Genomic DNA, 21,204 nt, shown 5'->3' with positions numbered 1-21,204 from the left:
GGAAAAAAAAAAAAAAGGATTCTTTCCATGAAATAAAAGGTAGTATTAAATATACTGAAAACTAAAAAAAAGAAAAAAAAAGTTTATATAATCTCTTCTCACACACATACACACACAAAAATATATATATATGGGCAGTGTGCTCTATGTGACCCTGCACGAGCAGGGAGCTCGATGAGATGATCAGTAGAAGAAAAGACCTGACACAAGAGAGATCAATTTGAATAAAGTTTTAAAGATGAAGAGCTTGAAGTTTCTGCAGAGTTGGGAGTCCTGAAGGGAGACTGAATGCTATGTCATCAGTAGCAGATTATATCATAGCCAATTTTAAATGAAATTATAGGATGGAAATCAGAAATGCTACAGAACAAGAGGGTCTCCAAAATCATGATGAAGAGTGAAAGTGAACAAACTAGACATCATTTACAGTGGTCACAGTTTCAGTTCTCTTATACATCCTAGTAAGACTGCTTTTAATGCATCACTTATTGCCCTGCAGAAGGGATTCATTACAGCACTCTAAACACTCAAAGTTTTGTTATAAATTTGTTTGACTTTTTATGCTAAAGATTTAATGGGAGGATACACTTCAGCTCCAGAGACAAGGTAATGCTGAAAAACTTTGCACTGAGCAATATTTTTTGGCAACAGAGCTTATCACCACTAGCTCTGCTTTTGTTCATGCCATTGCATTAGCTACGGTGCAAGCAGAAATCACAGCCTCCTATTATTTGGAGCAATAAACTTTATTATTATTAAGTTGGGCTTAGTTACTTAAACTGTTTGCATATAATCATTTCATTCTGCTAGGAATGCACTAGGCATGTCAAAATTATAAAACAGCTTGAAAGCAGAGTAGCCTTTAACATGGTGTAATGTATTTCTCTACAAGTTCACCTTTTCTCTATTTCTAATAGTGGTTCACTGGAAATAAAAACAATTCATTCTAGGAAATATAAACAATTTCTGAAAGCAAGACACACTAAGAAGTTACATTAGAAGAGTTAAAATCTTTAAATTATGAATTAATGCTAAGAAAAATACTATCATCTTAATTAACTGCAATAATAAAAATGCTAATTAGTGCTTAGAGAAGGTGCTTTATTTCTTTGAATCTGATAGGAAGCATTTACCACTGCAGGATCAAGTGTCTGAACAGGAGACAGGGAGGCAGCAGCAGCTGAACAAAACACTTGGAAGTGGTCCACAGGACTTTCACATGCACATCAGTAAAAAAATGACACAGAGAAAATAGTTAATTGTTTTTATAATAGATTTCTTTCATCAGCATACTTTTAAGATCAGAACTTTTTTTTTTTTAATTCTGTTTATTAATCTCCAGCAAAGTTTGGTGGTGTAATTGTTCAGAACAGTTGCACAAATTCCACTTCTCTGAGATAACGAATTTTAAAAAGCCCCTGTACAGTCCTGCAGGCAGGAGATCACAGTGAGAATACTAAGGAACTGCTCCTTCCTCTAGGACCCAGCCTTTCCTCTACCCTTGCTATCATCTTGCAGGCAGGATGGTCTTGATTCCTTAAATAGGAATAAGTCAGATTTTTAAAGCACCTCCTTCCACCCAATTCATGAAATGAAGCAGAACAAAAGAACATTTTGAAAGATTTAAAATCCACAGTAGATATCAGTAAATAACTATCACACTGTAATTCGACATTGAAACAAACATAAATCTCTAAACTTGCCATTCAGCATTCTTTGCCTACATACCTAGCCAGAAGTGTTTCCTTTTACTACGTGACAACTAATTTAGGGTAGCTCCTTCACTTGAATTCCATTCAACGACCTGCGCAGGGGCAAAGCAATTTATTCTGCTGCTTCTCTTAACCCTAAAATTTGCAGAGCTCAAACATTTACTTTCTACCTTTATTAACTCAATGTGCACTCTTGCTACCAGCCACATCTCAAACAGTTCAAAAATATCCTTTTCATGACTATAAAAAATAATTATGTTGTTAAAGAGCACCATTAGTTTACTTAAGACCTGCCAGTTCACTGTTTATAACAGCAAGGCACCCATGGGGAAAGCAGAATTCACCTTTTCCTTTGATAGTCAGTTTGACTTGCATGCACTGCCCCCTCAACCAATCACATACACAAAGGAACTCGAAGTAATACATGGTAATAAATTCTCTTTTTCTAGGTACCAAATCTCATAATATCTAATTCAAGTTTTTTGAAATGGTGTTAGCAATGAAATGGAAGCGATCATCAATTTCTAACAAAGCACCGAAGGATCCAAAAATGTCTTCACCAGAAATACTGAAAACATATTGATTCAGTGCTAGTAATAACCAAGGCTAAACTAAAAAAAAGAACCCAAGCTGTATGAACAGAGTAGACTTCAGCCAATTCTTGAAACAAATCTGAAGACAACTAGAAGTGCTTTCATTGTAATGAACTGTTTATAGGTCAGTTACTATGGGAAATGTTACCTCAGTTTATCAAACTGTAGTTGGTTACTCAACATATTAACACACTCTTTATACAAAAATGCAAACAATTGCACACAAAATTCACTAACGCTAGTGATACAGCTCACTGCACACTGAATTAATAATAAAATGCCCATGTGTAAAAAAACCCACCTTAGTATCCAACATCAGCAACAAACATTAAAGGTACACAAGAAACAGTTCTTAGCATTTGAAAGCACTTTGAGAAAAATATTCGTTGTTTGTAGCTCTTTTGCTCTTTTTTGCATTTCATCTCTAACTAGTTATTTGCCAAAAAACTTCACAAAGCTTCACAACAAAAAAAAAATGCATAGAATATTGGTACCTAAATATTATTTTTAAAGAAAATCCAAAACAGTGCCTTATTACATTTATTCTTTTTGATCAGCGCAGTAATGGAAAGTGGCACTTCAATACTCTATATAGGTTAGCATGCATTACAGTGTGAAAGCTATCTATTACTTTTAGCAGTTTAAAACAGGAGGCAGAGTCTGGGTTCGATTTCCATCCTTTAGCTCATCAAGTTACTTAAAACCACATTTTCAAAGTGATTACTCATTTTGAATGCCAAAGCTTTTGAGCTACAGAGAAAATAAAGCTGGAAGAAGAGCATTTTTATATCACAAGTAAAACTACCTTTCTTGTACCAAGTACACAATGAGGCTTTTCATGATGGTTTTCAATATTTCACAATATATTTTTCCAAGCAACAGTATTGCAAGCAGATTTTTTTTTTTTTTTTTTTTTTTTAAACACTTGGGGGGGAAAAAAAAACAGCTTTATTCATTACCATTGCTTCAATATGATCATAATGATATGAGCTCCCTACCTAAATGGCCAGCACATATAAAATCCTTTTCAAAGTACTGCTGTAGTTTAACCCTATACAGCCCGAGTTGCTCATAACTGTGGAGCTAGAAAAATTGAGATTCTGGAATATGCTGAGTATCTGGGGCAGAGAGAAAGAAATGCATTCCAAATCTGCACTACTACTGCTCTTTTAGGGTATTTAGATTACCATTAACAAAACACCCAAGGAAAAAATGAACAAATACAATACAGATACTTTCATTTATTAAGAAATTACTCCTACTAGATTGCTAAAAATTTAAACAGTGAGCATTGGCAATGTCTTGTAAAACACTGCAAATACCAGCAAAGCTCGGTCACAATGGAATGCCATCTGGATGAGCAAAACATTCCTGATGTCTAAATAGTAAATGATGCTAAATACCTAATTGCAAACTTGGATAAGTTCAAATCTGGAGCCCAGGTAAAGGGTAATGGCTTTCAACAATTAAGCTGCTCCTCCTAAAAGCTTAAGTGGAGACATCTAAGCAAAAAAATGCTAAAGGCAAGGTACTGCCTTGCACCTGAAACATTTTCGAGGGTAAGCTCAGGCTTGCAAGGTTTAACACGGAAGCCTACAAAGCGTTTGTGCCCCTTGTTGCTATTTTGGATTTCTACAAGGCAGTTCCACAGCATGTGCTCCAACGCAGGGCTGCAGCTTTGACGCAGCCTTTTATACAGCCTGCAGGTTTTTGATTCGCATCCTCGCAGCCAAGCCCCCTACTCACACGTATCCCCTCAGGGTTGGGTCCCGCGAGCCCAGGGCCCCCCCCCCGGCCCACACAGGCAAAGGGGGAGAGCAGCCCAAAGTCACGGGAGGCAGGGAGGGAGGGAAGCTCAATGCCCCCCGCGCGGGCGCCCACTCACACGGCGGGCAGCGGGGCGCAGGCGGCCTCCTCCACGCCGCTCTCCACCATCACCTCTTCCCCGATGCGCGGCAGGGCCTGAGCGCCACCGGCGCCCCGCGCTGCCCAGCCGGCGGGGGGCAGCTGCAGGCCAGGGGGCAGGGGCCGCCATGGCCTGCTGAGAAGGGGACCTGGCGCCGACGCTGTGCCCTTCATGGTGGCCGGGAGAATGTCACCTGTGCCCAGCAGGGCCGGGGAGGCCGCGGCGGCGCCGCGTTGCTGTTGCTAGGCTGAACGCGCAGGACACGCCAGCCCGCCGCCCTGCAGCCGCGCATGGCAGCGCAGGGAGCAACACGCAGCACCGCCTCTGCAACCCAACCATCTAACCCGGGCAAAAACGAGGGGCATCTGCCACACGTACAGCTCCCAGCCCTTCTCTTCCCATGCCCTTCCCAGCGCCATCCTGCGTGCTGCAGGGAAAGGGGCTGACAGCAACATGTGCTGGTGGCAGAAACCCTCCCTGTGAAGTCCCAGCAGGGGAACAGCCCCCATGCAAAGACTCCTACCAAAATCTCACCCTTTTCCCATTACATTTTACCTCAGCATTTCTACAGGCTTTTGTCATTTTTCCTATAAATGTGACTTGCCAATTTTTTCTAGACCATCTATACTGAGGCAAAATGAGCAACTTGGATGTTTCTCATTATAGTTCTGATTTCAGATATATAAGAACTCATCCCAGGTTAGCTTTTAAAGAATACACACTTGATACTATGCATAGCTGGCACCCCATCTTTTCACTGCTGCCTCCTCAACTTTCAGTGCTTAGACAGAGAGAGAGGATTTGTCACCTGGTCTGAGGAGATGAGAAAGAAGTGATGAAAGCACCACAATGGGGATCATCCTGTTACTGTAATTACGGACTCTTCACCTACCACTTCCCTTGGAAAAAAGCCTTCCCTTTTCACCTCAGTATTTCCTGAGCTACTGAATTCAGTGTATGCTCCTTGTTACTCATTTGGTTTAATCATAAAACAAAAAGCTTATTAAAACCCAGTACTTTTCATCTACACATATTTATAAGCTGCTTTTTAATGATTTATATGAGAAGTATTGTTCTGAAAATCTATTTTCTAAATCAGTATATCAGAATACTTACATTTAGGGTAGTACTGAAATGGATGAGGAAAATGCCAGCGGGAAGAAAAAAACATCTGAAGGATCAAACACTTCAAAAATTGAAACATGAGCACAATTAAACATTAGTATAAATATACCAAGGACTGCCTAGAGTCTAATTTACAATTACATACTCAAGCACCCCATAAAACTGCAAATAATTCTAAACATTATGAACAGATTTCAGAAAAGTTTGCTCTTCCTTTGCTGTCCTAGGAATCACTACTAGTCTATAGGTTTGAACCTTAACACTGGTACAATTGCTACCTAACCTGTTTCTATAGAATGAGTTAAAGTAATTCTACTAAGAACTAGAGAATTTATTCAGTTTCTTCACAGTTCTTTTTAGCTAAAGGCAAGATTATACAGTCATAAGGAGAGAAACAAAGTTTGAATTCAATCTACTTTTGAAGTTCCTCTGCCCCTCTTACCTGCAATCAGAGGTCTTCCAGTTATGTTAGGAATACTTGTTCCTTCACTCAGTTCATACAGGCTTCAACATGTTTGCTGTTGACTCCAAGTTTCACTTAAAGGTCTGCATATAATTCTTTATATGTGTGTAAAACTTGAGACGTCTCAGCCTAAATGGCCTTCTAGACTTCTGAATTTCATTAGAAATTTCTTTTTGTTTTGTTTAAATCATTAAAAGTTGATTAAAGCAGTTCACAGCAATAAGTCCTAACCTCATTAAGAAGGCTTAAGTGCTTAAATAATCCTTCACTGTAGGTTCTGAACAGCATACTGACAGGATGAAGTTTCTTTCTGTTTCTCTATTTTCTTAAAATGAAGGTATTAAAAAACACTTTGAAGCTCTGCTGAATTCCTGCCTTTACCTCTAGAAGTAATAGTCATGTTACTAACCGTTTCACATGGAAAGTTTTTAAATCCATTTCACTGATTCTCCCCTTGTCTGATGAAAGTGAATGGTAGGGTCCAGTCTACCTTCTCCACAAGGTAGTGGAGTTCAAGATACAGTGAGATCTGAACATTCCTCTTCTCAAGCAAAGTGCAAGATTCAACTTGAAGAAAGATCAACATAATGGCAGTCATGACATTGTTCAATGGCTTGCTGAACAGCATGACACACCTTAAACTCAAAGGAAAAATAGAGCAAAAAGACACGTTTTATTTCATGGGGAAAAAAACAGCAAATAGTTCCCATAATAGTAACATACGTCACATAACACATTGCAAAATCAAGTGCCAGGCTCAAATTCATGGCTTTTTGTCTATTGTGTGATATAAAATTATTCCTGTTTAGCAAAACTTTCTTTTAACTAAAGAAAACATATCATCCTCCAAAAAACAGCCAGTCTGTCTCAATGGCCTGTCCAATATGGTTCTTTTCCAGAGTGCTACTGAAAGAAGCTTATGTCCTATGACATACGGAAGTATATTTTACATGATGGATAACTGGTATACAAGTTTAATGGAAAAGTTCAGACTTCAATACAAGAAACACAATAACTTTAACATACTATAACACCCAATGCCTTCAAATAATTTAGAACCTACCAGTCAAACTCAGTTTAAGAGCGGGTTAAATCTCAGCATAACGGACTGCCAGATAGGGTAGACTTCACGTAAAGCCCGACCAGAGGATGGGCTACACAGAAGATTTTAAGCTTACAAGACTTAGAGAAATCCCCGAGAGCTTCTCAAACGTCTAACTCCAAGACAACAAGCTTCCTTGGCTCAGCAAGCTGCATTTTTCTCACCGAGAACATGTGTTTAATTAACATGATTTAGCCTAGAGCACATTAGATTAATTGCTCCAATCCAATGCCCAGTGACAATGATATAAGGAATTAAACCAGCATGACATATGTACGGAAAAAAAAAACCCAATTCTCAGCTATGTTTTACACAGGAGTACCATGCAGTTCTTGTACCTTAACAAACACCCCAAGGTACAGACATCAATATCTGAAGCCAAACAGGGCTTTTTGCAGGCCTCGGTGCTGTGTGACTCCATTTCAAAGGTCACATTAGGGCTGTTCTGGCAAGGAAAAATAACCCCAAAGCAGCCAGGGAGACTCTGCCAGTGCCTCTCCCTGAAGGCAGCCTCGCCATCTAGGTGGAAACACTGCTAAAAATCCAGTGGGATGTGGGACAAGCAGGGAAAGAACCCTGTATCATTACAAAGGGCTACACAATAGAACCACAAAAGAGAATTTAAAATATGCACTAATGAAACCCCACTTCTCTGCCAGGCCCTGCACACAGGGCAGCCTCCTCTCCCCTGCTGCTGGCAAACACAGACGGGCAGGAGGGAATTAAACTGCAGGTAGCCTGTCCTTGCTCCTGTCCTCCCCTTGCAAGGGAGCCCAGTGAACAAACTGCTCACCCATTTTTATCTGACTCAAAGAACAAGGCTGAACAATATTAATGAACAAAAATGAACCAGTTTCTAAAGCTATAAGCATAGATTTTTAGAAGTGGAGAATGGCACAGAGCTAGAAGGAGCCTCCAGCAGATCCCAGGTTGACATTCTCAATTTAATTTTGTAACAGGAAATATCTCCTGCCGGCAGGAAACAAACGCATCTGAGTACTAGCATTAAAGTGCACACATGAAGCAAGCAACAACAATATTGATCTTGCTAACTTGTCAGGTGCAATCTGAGAGAAATCCAATATCAAAAATATCACCTAAACTCACAGGTAGCTTTTTTGGCTTTGTCCGTCTGATTTCCAGTGAAAAACGGTATTCACTTACCACTGAGGGCATCCGCAGTATTTGCACATCCAGGCGTAGCACCAGCTTCAGTTCAGCTACCGCTAGATGTCAGCAATAAGGTTGTGCAAACTAGAAAAACAACCATCAGAATGGTTGAGTTGGAAAGAATTTACACCAACCTCCGATTTATCTACAATACCCACAAATGAGGAAGAAATTTCATGAAATACAAGCCCCCTTAAGGAAATTTTCTAAGCTAATTTCCTCCAACTGGTTCAGCCTCAAGACAGCACAGACCATAGAGTGACAGTGCAATTTGCTGAACTACGCTAGTTCATTTGGTGGTATTGCAGAATATCTCATTCTTAACAACTGAACATGCTAATCTGCATAAAAAGCATCATTTCAGTCAGCATCAGCTAAGAAAATAAAACCCACAGCTTTATACACTCCCACATGAGTACTGTAATCATCATTCATCACTGATTAATTCACTGGAACTTTATCTAAGAACATAACGAGTAACATATGGACCTAATTACATTTTAACAGTGTTAAAAAAGAATTCCTGCAAAAGTCTGAGTTGCAGCACTGTTACTGCAATGATACACCTCACACAAACATTATTTATAATTCCTAACACACATTCCTTAGCTATTTTCCCCAAGATTGCCTACAAAATACTTAATATGATTTTCTGGGGGCCGACTCACAAAAAAACATACACAGAAAGTTGCAATATATTTCACCGATCATTTTTATATTTAAGACAAGAATTTTGCATCTAAGAGAGATGATGAAGCAGTGGTACAAAATTTCAGATTAATATTTTTGCCTCAAGAAATATCAACACGAGATTCATGCTATTAGCTTGATCACACCTCAGGATAAGGGAAAGTATATGCAACAAATAGCCAGTATACCCTAGTTTAGCTAAGCTAGAACAGCTGGGCCTTCCTAACCACAATAGAAACAGTCCGAAGCAAGGGGTATTTGCGCTACAGTTGCTTAACCATGCGGTAATTTCTAAAGCCATGACTCTGGATACTCCGCTGAAGCACAAGTCCCTCACAGGGCACCCACCACATGCAGCAAGTCCTTCACTGGGCGCCCCAACACACTGCGGGTCACTCAGTGGACACCCCCACACGCACCAGGTCCCTAACCAGGTACCCCCCACACGCACCCAGTCCCTCACCGGACACTCCCACACGCACCCGGAGCCTCCCCACGGGGCTGCGCTGCTCCTGGCGGCCGCGCGAGGCCGCCGCGCGCGGGGCGGAGCGGAGCGGGGCGGAGCGGCCCGGCCGGCGCCCCGGCAGCAGCAGCAGCAGCAGCGAGCATGTCCTCGAGCAGGGCCAAGAAAGTGAAGATGGCCACTAAGTCCTGCCCCGAGTGCGACCAGCAGGTGAGGCGCCCGCGGGCTCCCGTGGCGGGCTCCGGCGCGGGCGGGCGGGCGCGGGGCCCGCTGTGGCGGCTGCGGCCTCTTCCTGTTGCGGCTCCCTTCGGTTCCCGGGTCCTGCTGTCAGGGCGAGGGGCGCCTGCCGAGCCCACGAGCTCCGAGGAGAAGCGGGATCGCGCGCAGAGCCGGCCCGGCGGGTGTTGCCGTGCCAAGGGGCTGCTCTGTAACCCTGGCATTGACGAAAAATACAAACACGGTGATTTACACAATGCAGCTTGCCTTTGGGATGACTAACGTGCCGCAGGCCGGTCAGAACACTCTTCGGTCGAGTTGGCTTTTTGTTTGTTTCTGTGTGTTTTTTCCCCCCGCCATGGAATGCTTTAAAAGCAGCAAAGGCGGGAGCCTCACTGCAGTTTCTGCCACACGATCAGCCTCTGCAGAGAGTTTCGTGAGCCCCTGTCCTAGCCCTTGTTTATGTCCTGCCGCAGGGTTTTCACGCATGCCGAGCGGGGTTATTCACGCTAAGGCCCGGCCCAGCAGTTGTTTTTTGCTCCCGGGGCCGTTATAAATGAGAAGAGGCCGTTGGGCTGCGGCTGCTGCGACGCGGGCCCAGCACTGCGAGGGGCCGCCACGGGCGCGCGTGGGCGGCCTGGGTTAATCACGTGAAGCGCCATCCTGACTCCTGAGCTTTGCTGGTACACGGTTCTGTAAAACTGTACTTGAAAAGAAACCCCATAACACTTTTTTTATTTCCTAGAGTTTTAAGAAATTGGCTTGTTTATTTTGGCAGGCATTGGCTTTCCCAGCATTTCTACTCATCCTGGAGCAGTGGGCAATGTTAAGCTGTGCGTGGGGTATCCTGGCATGCTTTAAGCAATAGACGAACTGCTGCAAAGGCTTGTGTGTTAAATTCCTCACGGAAGTGCCGTTTCTGAGGAAAGGAAGTTACAGATTAATTGTTACATCTTTTTGTTGATGAGAGATGAAATTAAAATGTGTTAAGTTGAATGGAGAAGATTTTTTTTTCTTTTATCCGGAATGGCAACACTAGGAAAGGCAAATATGATAGACTCTTAAGTTGTTGTCGAAGTTTTTCACACTGGTGCTTTAAAAGAGATGCTGTGCGTGTGTGAGCACAGAGGTTCTGCGCTAGCAACTCGCCCCTGGCGCAGGGGCTCTGGGTGCCCTGCCCTGGCACAAAGGTTGTTCACAGCCCTGCTTGGAAACTGAAACCTTGCCCTGCTCCTGTCCCGTGCCAAGGCTTCCTGTGGGAGCAAGGAGCTGTTTGTCCCAGAACATCTTACCTCGTGCTGGGAGGCAGCTCTGCAGAAGATGCCAAAGCTTCTGTGCAACTCTTACTTGCTTGTGTCCTATGCTGGTGTTTCTTAAATTCTTCAGTAGGCTCTGAAGGCTCTGCATTTGTTTCTAGGCTGCCAGTTGTATGCATGGAAGTAGTTATACTCCAATATTTGTGTCTGTGCAATATTGATTTAACATTTCTTACACTTCTAAATTCTTTTTGCTGTCATTTAGACTACATGTAAATGTCTTGTAAACTTGTAAGGAGTGTAATTTAAATTATACTTTCAAAAACAGAGATCAGCAGCAGGAAACCTGGGAGTCTGAATTACTGGAATTCAATCTAAAGAAATAGTTACCAGTTCTTAATCTACCTTTAGGTAATCTCTCTTCTATGAGCAGATTTTTCCTTTTATTGTTATTAGGAAAATGTTGAACAGAGGAGAACTGTGTTTGCAAGACTCTGTGCCCCTACTTAATAACATGATTACAGGGTGTATTTGCAGCTCGCCGGACAGCTGAGGTCCCCTTCAAGGGATAAGGGGCATCTGTCAGCAAGTAAGTCCCTTCCCACCTAACTCCCCCTGCTAAGACACAAGTCTCTGCCAAACTAGGTAACCTAGAACAGAACTTGTTCTGTTAAACAGGGCAAATGCACTCAAATTGACTGGGTTTGCTCCTACCCTATTTGGTTGTTTTGCCCTTTTTTTTTTTTTTTTTTCCTTCTCCCTAGGCTGAGCTGGGAAGGTAGTTAATGGAAACAGGGTTAGAACAAAGCTCTTGTATCACCTAATGCAGCTGGGAACTCCCTGCTAGCCCATGTGCCCCTAGGCTCGCATGAGATGTCAAGGAGATGGGAGCTGTAAGGTTAAGTAGGCCTTGATTAGGAGTGTTTTTTGTTGTCTGTGTTTCTGACTTAAAGGGAATTAATTCTCTAGTTCATTAAAAATTGTATCAAAAGGACTATCTGTTAGTTGTCCGTAAATGTAAGAATTACAGATGTGCTACAGAAATCCAAATAGCTTGTTTATTCCAAGTTACACTTTACAAATTCATGAATTAAGTTGGCAGTTGTTCTTCCATCCAGTAGAACATTGGGGCTTTGTTCTTGTTCATGTCTGGTAAAGTGCAGTTATTCAGCAGACAGTCCTCACTCCTGTTTGTTTCCATGAGCATTGGCAAACCTGTAGAGACCTGTCTTCAAGAATTACTTTTGAGAAAGTACCTTCTTCTCCCCTCTTGCTGTCCTGCTTCAGCATGATTGTCTTTATTGTGCATTACGTTAATCTCTTCCAGATCTCTGTTTATACTTGCTTTGATTTGTATTTTCAGTCTTAAACCTAATTGAAGTAATATGGGGCGTTTCTTACTATTTTATAATATTCTGAAAGACCTCGGCTGTAAGAGAAGGTAACAAGGCTTGAAATTTATCAGCATTATTTTTCTAAATTGCTCCGAGGAAAGAATTTTGTATTTTTTTTTTCTGTGCAAGTGTTTTCCTGTTTTTCACATACTGTTTTAAATTTTCTTATGCCGAGGGTGTTTATTGTTTCTTGTTGCTCAGCTGGTTCGGAGAAGCCCTGTTGTTTTGCAGACTTCTCATTCTGCAGTCAGCCTCTGATTAGCTGTGGATGGGTTATTTGCATTTTGGTTTAACTACCTCCTTTGCCACCTCAGTGGCCCTGTGTGCAGCAGGGATGTAGAATCTGGTATAAATGTATCTGCTTTGTATCAGGCCTTATTCTGCCCGCTGTTAAAAGCAGCTTCTGCTCTCTGAAGGAGTCTCTTTGAAATGTTTCCGAAGGTGAATGTATGCAACACATCTGACACATTTAACTGTTGGTGTGGGATTTTTAGATTATTATTATTTATTTATTGTGGTTACCAGGGGAAGCAAAAGCAGGAATGTCTTACTGCTTTGACCAGGGATATTTTTTTGAAGAGAAATTCTCTTGCTATTCTAACTCGGCCAGGCATTCTTGCTTTCCAGTTCAATCCACCCCTTCCTGACCGCCTGCAGAAAGGGTTTGTACTGTGCTAAGTAATACAGAGTAGTCAGAACAGCCACGTTCGTCAAGCCTAATTATGAACAACGGTGCCCCGGGAAGCCTGGTGGTTGATTCATAGCAGAACCTGTTTCTACCCCATTTGAATGCAACTGTAAAGGCCATAGTTTCACAGTGCAAACAACATTTAAAGAGGTATCTCTGAGAAGGCAAAGGCAAGTTGCTAGGGTGTGGTGTGTTATTTTTTCCTTTCATTGAAAGGGAACTCTGTGATACCTTGAAGTGATTTGAAATATTTTTGTATTTTTTGTGTTCCCAGGTTCCTGTTGCATGTAAATCGTGTCCCTGTGGCTATATATTTATTAGTCGAAAGCTCCTGCATGCCAAACGTTCTGAGAGATCGCCACCCATCACAGGTAAAATTTATGAAGATAAGGAAGAAGACTGCTCTTTCCTGCATTCCGTAATTCTTGGAAATGGAAGATAGAATAATTTATGTCTTTATTCTTTGTGTGAATTTTGACTTTTGTCAGTTCTTTTGAATTGTGCATGGCAGACTTAATCTTTCTTGAATTTTGAGGGAAAAAGTAGGTATTTTTCTGTCAGGCTTCCTTTGTATTTGTTAGCATTTGTTGTTTGCTCTAGCTGCTCACATTGGTCACTGTGCAAAATAATTCCTTACAGAAAGCTCTTTGTAAATCCTGTTTTGAAGATAATTTTCTGGAGATTCCAAGGTCAGATCTGAGAGTACATGTTGTTTGAAAATAGGCTGAGAATAAAAGAAAAAGAGGAAAAAAAAAAAAATTTGTACTGAATGACACTTACTCACGAGTACCAGAATGGCACTTTGTATGCAAAATTGATAGTATATTCAGTTTGAAACTGTAGGTCTTGCTTCTTTTCACACGGTTAAACTAAAAATAGTGTATTTTGTTTGTGCAGTTTACATGTTCTTACATGGTTATTGTTGACTTGTGTGATAGGGAGTTGGTAGAATATGCATACTGGCATGAATCACGTTCTCCCTTATGTTCCATTTTAACAGTTCTTCCACTGCCAGCAGGAATTAATTGGAGCAAGTGCCTATAAGGGAAAATGCTTAAAAAAGAAAAAAAAAGTAATGTCTCTTTTTATCTTTGAAATGTACAAAATGGAAACTTAAGGAACTCTGATACTTTGTGCCATTATTCTGAGAGTACTTGTAGCTTACGTGCTGGTAGGAGTTCTGTGGAGCTGTGTTGAGCTGGAGGAAGTGAAGCAATGTCTGGGGAACTGTTCTGAAGGATTGGCCAATTTTCTCCCCTCCTCCCTAGTTCTTTTATTTAAAAGCTGATAAAGTAGTTACCAAACTAATTAAAGGCCGTAGTCTGATAGAGCAAAGATCTTGTATAATTCAAAATTACAGATGGGTAATGCAGCCTTTATACTGACACCATGTCACCCTGCTGTTTAATTCATAGCCTGAATCCTTTACGAGATAAATTGTGCAACAGAAACACAAGCAAAACTGTCCTAGAGAAAGAAATATAGGCAGGCTATGTATGTCTGGACTGTGTTCACAAGTGTAACTGCAGTTTGTTCTAAATAAGATTGTTCCAGTGCTTATGACAATCTAACTGTTGTAGAATGATGCTGCAAACTTGTGAATACGCAGCTACCCTGTATTAAATATTGTGCTATGTTGGCTCTATTATTTTCAATACACAACTTCATTAATCCATAATTAACTTGCAAGTGCAGTTAATCTAAGTACTTTGACTGTTTTGAATTGTAATGTGTAGGAAGACAATTATATCTGAATTAAGTAGAACAAGGCCTTGTCTGAGGCCAGGGTTGGTCAGTGTGATGTGGCATTTCCTGGCAGCATCAGTGAATAAGCAGCTTGGTTTCTGTGACCAGGGTTTCAGTGTTAGTGTCAGAAGATGGACGTACAGATGAAGTGCTTTACTGTTTATCTATATGTTAAATGGATTATTTTTTCAAGCTAGCCAAGACAGAGGCAATGGCCTGTGATCATAGCTGTTATCTATGTATCTATCTCTCTATTTTTTAAAAAATTGTTAAGGGAAACTGAGCATTTCTTGTGTACTAGCAAACATTTCCTGTTGCAAAATGCTTTGTGCATTTGAAGTAATTAAATCTTTAATCTCTATGATCAAGAAGTGAAGTGTTGTTCTGCTTCTGACACCTTTCTGTGTGGATATGGTACAGATGCAATAGTTTTCTAAAGCTATAGGCATCTAACCACTTTTGATAAGAGATTAAAAGAAAAAGTTATTGGGTGTGGCAAGTGCTAAGAATAAGTTAACAGCAAAGATGACAACCCTAGATCATATCATTTCTGTTTATTTGCACAGAAAACAAGAGTGAGGCCAAAAGGAGACGCACAGAGAGAGTTAAGCGAGAGAAGATAAATTCTGCAGTAAATAAAGACTTAGAAAACCGAAAAAGATCAAGGTCTAACAGCCATTCAGATCATAGCAGACGAGGAAGAGGAAGACCTAAGAGTGCCTCAGCCAAAAAGCACGAGGAAGAAAGAGGTATGAGAACTGGAGAAAAATGTTCATTGGCTTTTCTTTTTGTAGATTTTCCTTTTTGGCTTTTTTTTTTTCTTTCATGTTGTTAAGCTTTATACTATTCAAGTAATTTAAGTATTTATAATACTTATAAAATAGAAGCTTTTCTTTCTTTTCAAAGAGGACCTATTCGATCATTTCTAGGCTTTTTAGTGTCAGTCTAACTTTGGCTTGAAAAGTCCTGCAAGCTTTTTGGGCTGCCTTATAAAAGGAAATTTTGTTTCATCTGAGGAAGGGGAAGGCAACCTTCCAGGCAATGAAAATAAAAGATCTTCATGTTTAATGCGTGGTTTTTAGTCTTTGAAGAACAAAAAATTGAAAGTGTGAGTGATATTTAGAAAGATTGTTTTCCTACTCCAAAATAGGCTCCTTTTCACCTCCAGTCACATATTCCAGTGCTGTGAGGTAGAAAACTGGCAGTGCAGGTGTACTGTGGTCCTTGGGTAAGTGTGTGGTGGTTAATTCAGTTGGTTTGCTGTTTCAGGGAGGAGTCTTGGTGGTTATTTTGTATGTGTGCATGTGTTGTTTGTTTGTTTTTATTTTTTCCTCTTGTATCTCAGAAGATTGCCTTCATCTTCTTGTCTGTCCTTCTGATCTTAGGAGTATTGCTGTCTTTTCCTCAGCTTTCTTAGCAGAAATGGTACAGGACTTGGGTTTGTGGCCTCTTGTGATGTGTTTGTTCCTACCTGGTGTAGCTCACCTTGCTGGGTACAAATAAGTTGGTTTAAGATGCATTTCTTTGACTTATTTCAGGTTCTGTCTATATGTGTGTGTGCAGACAACTATTTTGGTTCTTGGGTAGAATTAGAAAAACTATGTGTGTGTGAGTGTATGTGTGTATACGTATGGCCATCTTGCTTATAAAATGAGTTTGTTTTTATAGCCGACTGCTGTAAAACAACTCATCAGGAAGTACTGATTTCTCTTTTTATGTGATTTATAAAATTGGCTTAACTTCTATGTGTGAAGTAATCAGTGCTGACTTCTAGAAATATTCTTTTGGCAAACCTGTTGATTCGTAGTGTTATGTAAAAACATGCTAAGCAACCTCGATACTTCTACTCTAATTAATGCATTTGTGACTTACGTTGCTAGTCCTTGCATCAGTCCATATAATACTGAAAACTAACTCTAGTTTACAAAGCATTTGTTTAATGCTAGATTTCATTTTCTTGCCTTTTTTTTTTTTTTTTTAATATTTCTAGGGTATTTTTGGCTTCTCCTTCCTTGCCACTAGATTTTTGTGGCAACTTAAATCCTTTTTTCTTTCCAAGATGATTTAAAAAGAGGACATTGCCTGCAAACTTATTAAAAATTTGTTTCCTGGTGCCTTTTAGGCTTCTGCAATGCATAATCCATTTGTAGATGAATGACAGATGGACAGAAAATACTTGAATTACAGTTGCACACAAGCCCAGATAATACATACATTTGTAGGCCCCACACCAATGAAAACTTTTTTCCCCAAAGACCCTCCTTCCCGTGACGTGTAGTTTTGCTTCACTGCCTGTGCCGGGCTCTTTTTCATACAGAGTGCAGCCTGTTCCCAGTTATTTCTGTGCCTTTGAGTAGTTCTTTGGTATCTTTCATGGCTGGTTCACATTAGAGTGAAAAACTGCAGGATTCAACAATGGTGAAGAAGAATGGGGGAAGAAAAAGGGCTTTTCAAAATAAATTTCTTTTACTGCAGGGTTAGTAAAGAGAGATGTCTTGGAGGAAGAAAGTAGAAGCTGATGTAGATCAAGAGGGTATAGCAGAGTGCTGGGACCTCCAAGAGAGTGCTCGCTATATTGTGCTATGAGGTGAGGTGACAGCCCTGGAAAACAGGAGCTTGTTCCTGCAAGTTTGGCTGGTCAGGAATTGTCACTTTTTTTTTTTCCTCTTTTTTTCTCATCACAAATTCTAAAGCCTATTTGGCTTATTTTGAGGAAAATGGAAATGCTTCATTGTAATCTTGTTGTGATTTTTGTGTTTTCATTTTGCTGTATGGGACTACGAAATGTAGCTAGACAGGTTCTGAGGCTGCCCTGTCACCTGGGTAGCAACCTTGACTGTGTTATCAAAAAAATCCCCTCAGCCTGTGTGCTGCAGGAAGTGGTTGTGGTTGTTTTACAAAGATTGTCCTTGTGTGAGATTCAATTAGTGTGACCTGGGGTTTTATTAAGCCTTTCTTGGGAAGGAGCAGGCATGTTATTTATTTTAATGACTTAAAAGCATTAGTATCCTGATCAAACTTAACCCAAAGTAATTAAATTCCTTGACCCAATTCTGTCCTTCCCAACAACTTGTTCCTATGCAGTTTTTGGTGCTTTGTGCACATTCCAAGTAGCTCATTATGCAGGATAGCAAATCCGAGCACTTTGAATCCATACAAAATTGATAAGCAGAAGGGAATTTGTATAGATTTATATATAGATGACGGGTCTAGGTGCTCAGTGCCAAATGGAAGGAGATCCAGGGAGGTGTGGGACTTGTTCCAGGAAGACTGGATGTTTTCCACCTAAATCACCTCTTGTTTGTGTAGCAAAAGTCTTTTTGTATTTTTTAACGTCTTGCAAATTGTATTGTGCCTTTGTAAGGAAGTTTTTCTCTAATAATAGAGAAATGAGTCAAAGCTACTTTCAGCTTGTGAAGCGGAAGGTTTTAATAGCCTCTGTAGAAACCCTGACATCCTATGAATAGCATATGATAAAATGTCAGCAGTATGAGTGCTCTTCAGTGCTTATTGCCAAGCACTGGAATTGTCCTAAGCCTGCAGAAAGCTTCCAAACCTGGGTTCATCCTCGATGCTGCCTGATCCAAAGATTATGTGATAGTTTCAACTGATTCTTCAAAGCTCAGAGCTCGCCGTTAATTTGGGAGGAGGAAAGGGAAACTTGGGATAATTTCTTTAGCTATCAAGTGATTTGTTAACAATCTGGAGGGGAGAGGGAAGAGAAATACATTTGACATTTTGAAAAAGAAAGAAAGAAAGAAAAACTTATTCAGCCCAAAGTTGTTGAAAAGAGGCTTAGCGATGCTTTTCTGAAGATGCTGACACAATAAAAGGAAACCAAAAAAAAAAAAAAAAAAAAAAAAAAAAAGGGGGGGGGGAAGATTTCAGATATGCAAACCACAAGGGCATTTTGCAGAGTAACTAGTGTGCGCAGAGTCGAATCCACTTCCTGGGCTGTTAGTTTGTGAATGGTCTTGTGGGAGGAAGGGCAGAGTGACCCGTGAGGGAAAACACGGAAAACTGCCTTAAACTACAAGGCAGGACTCGTGATTCACTCAGACTTGGTGCACTGGAGAATATTGTCTTGTTTAGCTGGAGAACCAGCAAAAATCACTTGCATTCGAAATACCAAAAATGGATTTATATTGCTCTGATAAGGCAAGGTTAGTGTTGAGCTGGTGCATCTCTTCTTTGTCCCTTAAGCACCAAGCCATTTTCCTTGCAGTGAAGATGGGTTTATAAGCGACTGGAGTTGTCAGGGAATTTTTAAATGTATGGTTTTCTTTCCACGTCAAGAGAATTAAGCTCTAGATCAGTATTAAACAAGTGGTGAATGTTTTGTGGGTTTTTTTTTTTTTCAGTTTCTCTTTGCATATTTGTTTAACATAAGTAGTGACTATTTATTCCAACAGAATTTGTTGGAAAGGTGGTTTTAGTCGTAGAGCAGATAGGCAACGAGATTGGAGCCTAGCCTAAAATCACTGTGAGGGTGGGTCTGTGGGAGAATACCCATGTGGCTAGGTAGGGAACGTGTGATGTATTTTATAATGAGTTGTTCTCAGTCTTACCATTTCTCTAAGGACTCGGTTCATCCTTGCAAGGTGTCTCAGAGGAACTTCATGTCCTTTGTCACTGCTTTCCTCTGCCCACCTAGATATTATGCTACAGGTTGTACTGGGTCAAAGACGAGTGACCTGTGGCCTGCTGATTGAACCACAGTTACTCACTTGTGCTGATTGTCATTACTTGCACATCATCAATTTAGATTTCCTGGGGGAGCAGTTGGAAAGTGAGAGTGTATGTGTGTGCACTAATGAGATGAAGCGGCCTGTCAAGCGAGCATGATGTAGAGACTGTAAATTAATCAGGGCAGTGTGTTACTTGGATTTAGGAATAAATCTTTTTTTTTTTTTTTTTTTTTTTATATAGCTGGAAAAGTCTGCAGTATAGAAAATGCAAAAAGTATTCCTGATTGTGGATAGAGGTCTGACTTGTGCACATGTACCTGCTACCTGGCTGTGGTCACTATATATTGAACATTTGAGATTTTTGTTACCTAAGTCCAAAATAGGAGTACAACTACTGAATTTCATGGAGGTGTTATGGAAAGGCTGCAGGAACACTGAATGCTCTTGTGCATCAGGAATCAATGTAATGTTAGTGACTCATTAATTCTTCTTGATTAAAAAAGAAATAAACTCATGCTTTCAAATGACTAATTCGGTGACTCCTCTAGCACATTTGTTTGCTTCCCTCCTTCCTTCCTCCCCCTGCTGAAGGACTGGCTGTTGTACTCCTTTTCAGTTCCAGTGCACCATTCCACACTATTATAAATTAACTACTGTGTGACTTTTGTTCACTATGGATAATAGAATCAGCTTTTAATAGTTATTTTTTTTCTTCTTCTGCAGAGAAACAAGAAAAAGAAGTTGACATGTATGCCAACCTTTCAGACGAAAAGGCCTTTGTGTTTTCAGTAGCCTTGGCGGAAATAAACAGAAAAATTATCAATCAGAGACTTATTCTGTAACTTGTAAGCACAATCTGTTGCGTTTATATGCAGAATGGCTAGCATATTTCCAAGGTGCCGTGGACTCTCAGGAAGTATGTTGTCTGCACCAACAAGGATCACAGTATTTCCTGTTAAAATTCTGCTGCTCTCCTTGGAATTTGGATTCTGTCTCCAAGTCAGAATAAGTGTTCCCAAGATTGTGTCTGAACACCACAGAAATAAATCAGCAAGGAGTTGTCTTGCACCTTGAAGATGAGTGCTAGATGAATGCACAGAGAGACTGCAACCATTCCAGAGCACTTCTTTTAGATTTGCCGCCAGAAATGCAATATTTTAAATACTTTCAGAAATAAATGATTTTTCTTTTAAAATATATATATTTCAGATTTTTCAACTATATTACAGTTTACATATGTACAGTTCACTTAACTTTTTAATAAATTGATATTCCAGTATTTTATTGAACTGGGAATTAAGTACGTTTATCATGTTTAAGGTGTGTTGGTTTTATCCTCTTGGTTATTTGGTATTCATCATAGGGATGAGGATGTGTGGGTGGGTTTATATATATATATATATATTTGATATAACTGTGATTAGAAGAAAATTAAAAGAGTTCTGCTTTGGAAGATTATTCTGTTTGCTAACTTTAAAAATTTCTTCTTGAAAGGGATTCTCTTGTATGTAAAGGGTTTGAAAGTTTTGTTTTGTCTGTTTTTTAAATCATATATACTTTTGCGGGATCAAAGTCCTGAAATTTGAGAGCAAAATCCTTGTTTTTTTATTACTCATTGCTGAGTATGTGTTCAACTGGTAAGCACTTCTTCCCCATTCTTCCGTGGTCAATCCTTTACTGGAGGAGGAAAAATCAGCTATCTGTGATATAGATGCGCAGCTAGCATATCCTCACTTGATGTTCTCAGATGGTTAGGGCACAATAGCAGTAGTTTCTGCTCACATTCAGTTCTTGTAGTCAGTTTTTTAAATACCTACTTGTTAGGAGTGATGCCTTTGGAATGTTGTAATGACTGGTCTAGTTCTTGCAAGTTTACCTGAGTGAAAAATGAGTAGCTTCGATAGAAATAGACTTCGGGAAAGCCTTCAACAAAGTAGTCCTTGTTGAAGGGATATAGTGCAGCTTGAGGCAAAACTATTACATGCTAGTGTT

General features: G+C 40.3%; 2 protein-coding genes across 7 annotated transcripts in view; one reads left to right on the top strand and one right to left on the bottom strand.

Moving 5' to 3' along the window:
• The window catches only part of FAM149A (family with sequence similarity 149 member A), an 18,212-nt gene extending 9,236 nt beyond the window's left edge, over window positions 1–8,976 (bottom strand). Inside the window, exons 1-3 of one of the 6 annotated variants that reach the window (XM_026042423.1) lie at window positions 8,950–8,976; window positions 8,066–8,155; window positions 6,209–6,440 (exon numbers count right to left, since the gene is read on the bottom strand). In XM_026042423.1, coding sequence (XP_025898208.1) covers window positions 6,209–6,237 — 29 coding nt within the window. In that variant the 5' untranslated portion in view covers window positions 6,238–6,440; window positions 8,066–8,155; window positions 8,950–8,976. Of the gene's footprint in view, window positions 1–5,327; window positions 5,398–6,208; window positions 6,441–8,065; window positions 8,366–8,464; window positions 8,482–8,949 lie in introns of those variants that run through there. The other 5 variants (XM_026042424.1, XM_026042422.1, XM_026042426.1 and 2 more) reach the window with 5 other exon arrangements.
• A 340-nt stretch (window positions 8,977–9,316) lies between these two features.
• CUNH16orf87 (chromosome unknown C16orf87 homolog) lies at window positions 9,317–20,488 on the top strand. The gene is made up of 4 exons (XM_026042303.1): window positions 9,317–9,434; window positions 13,053–13,149; window positions 15,091–15,273; window positions 19,936–20,488. Exons 1-4 carry the CDS (start codon window positions 9,369–9,371, stop codon window positions 20,052–20,054), a joined length of 465 nt encoding a protein of 154 aa, XP_025898088.1. The 5' UTR covers window positions 9,317–9,368; the 3' UTR covers window positions 20,055–20,488.
• Window positions 20,489–21,204: the final 716 nt, after the last annotated feature.

The sequence above is a fragment of the Nothoprocta perdicaria genome, unplaced genomic scaffold (assembly GCF_003342845.1).
Source record: "Nothoprocta perdicaria isolate Ctin4 unplaced genomic scaffold, notPer1 scaffold_30, whole genome shotgun sequence".
Lineage (NCBI taxonomy): Eukaryota > Metazoa > Chordata > Aves > Tinamiformes > Tinamidae > Nothoprocta > Nothoprocta perdicaria.
This window is presented reverse-complemented; position numbering and strand designations above follow the sequence as displayed.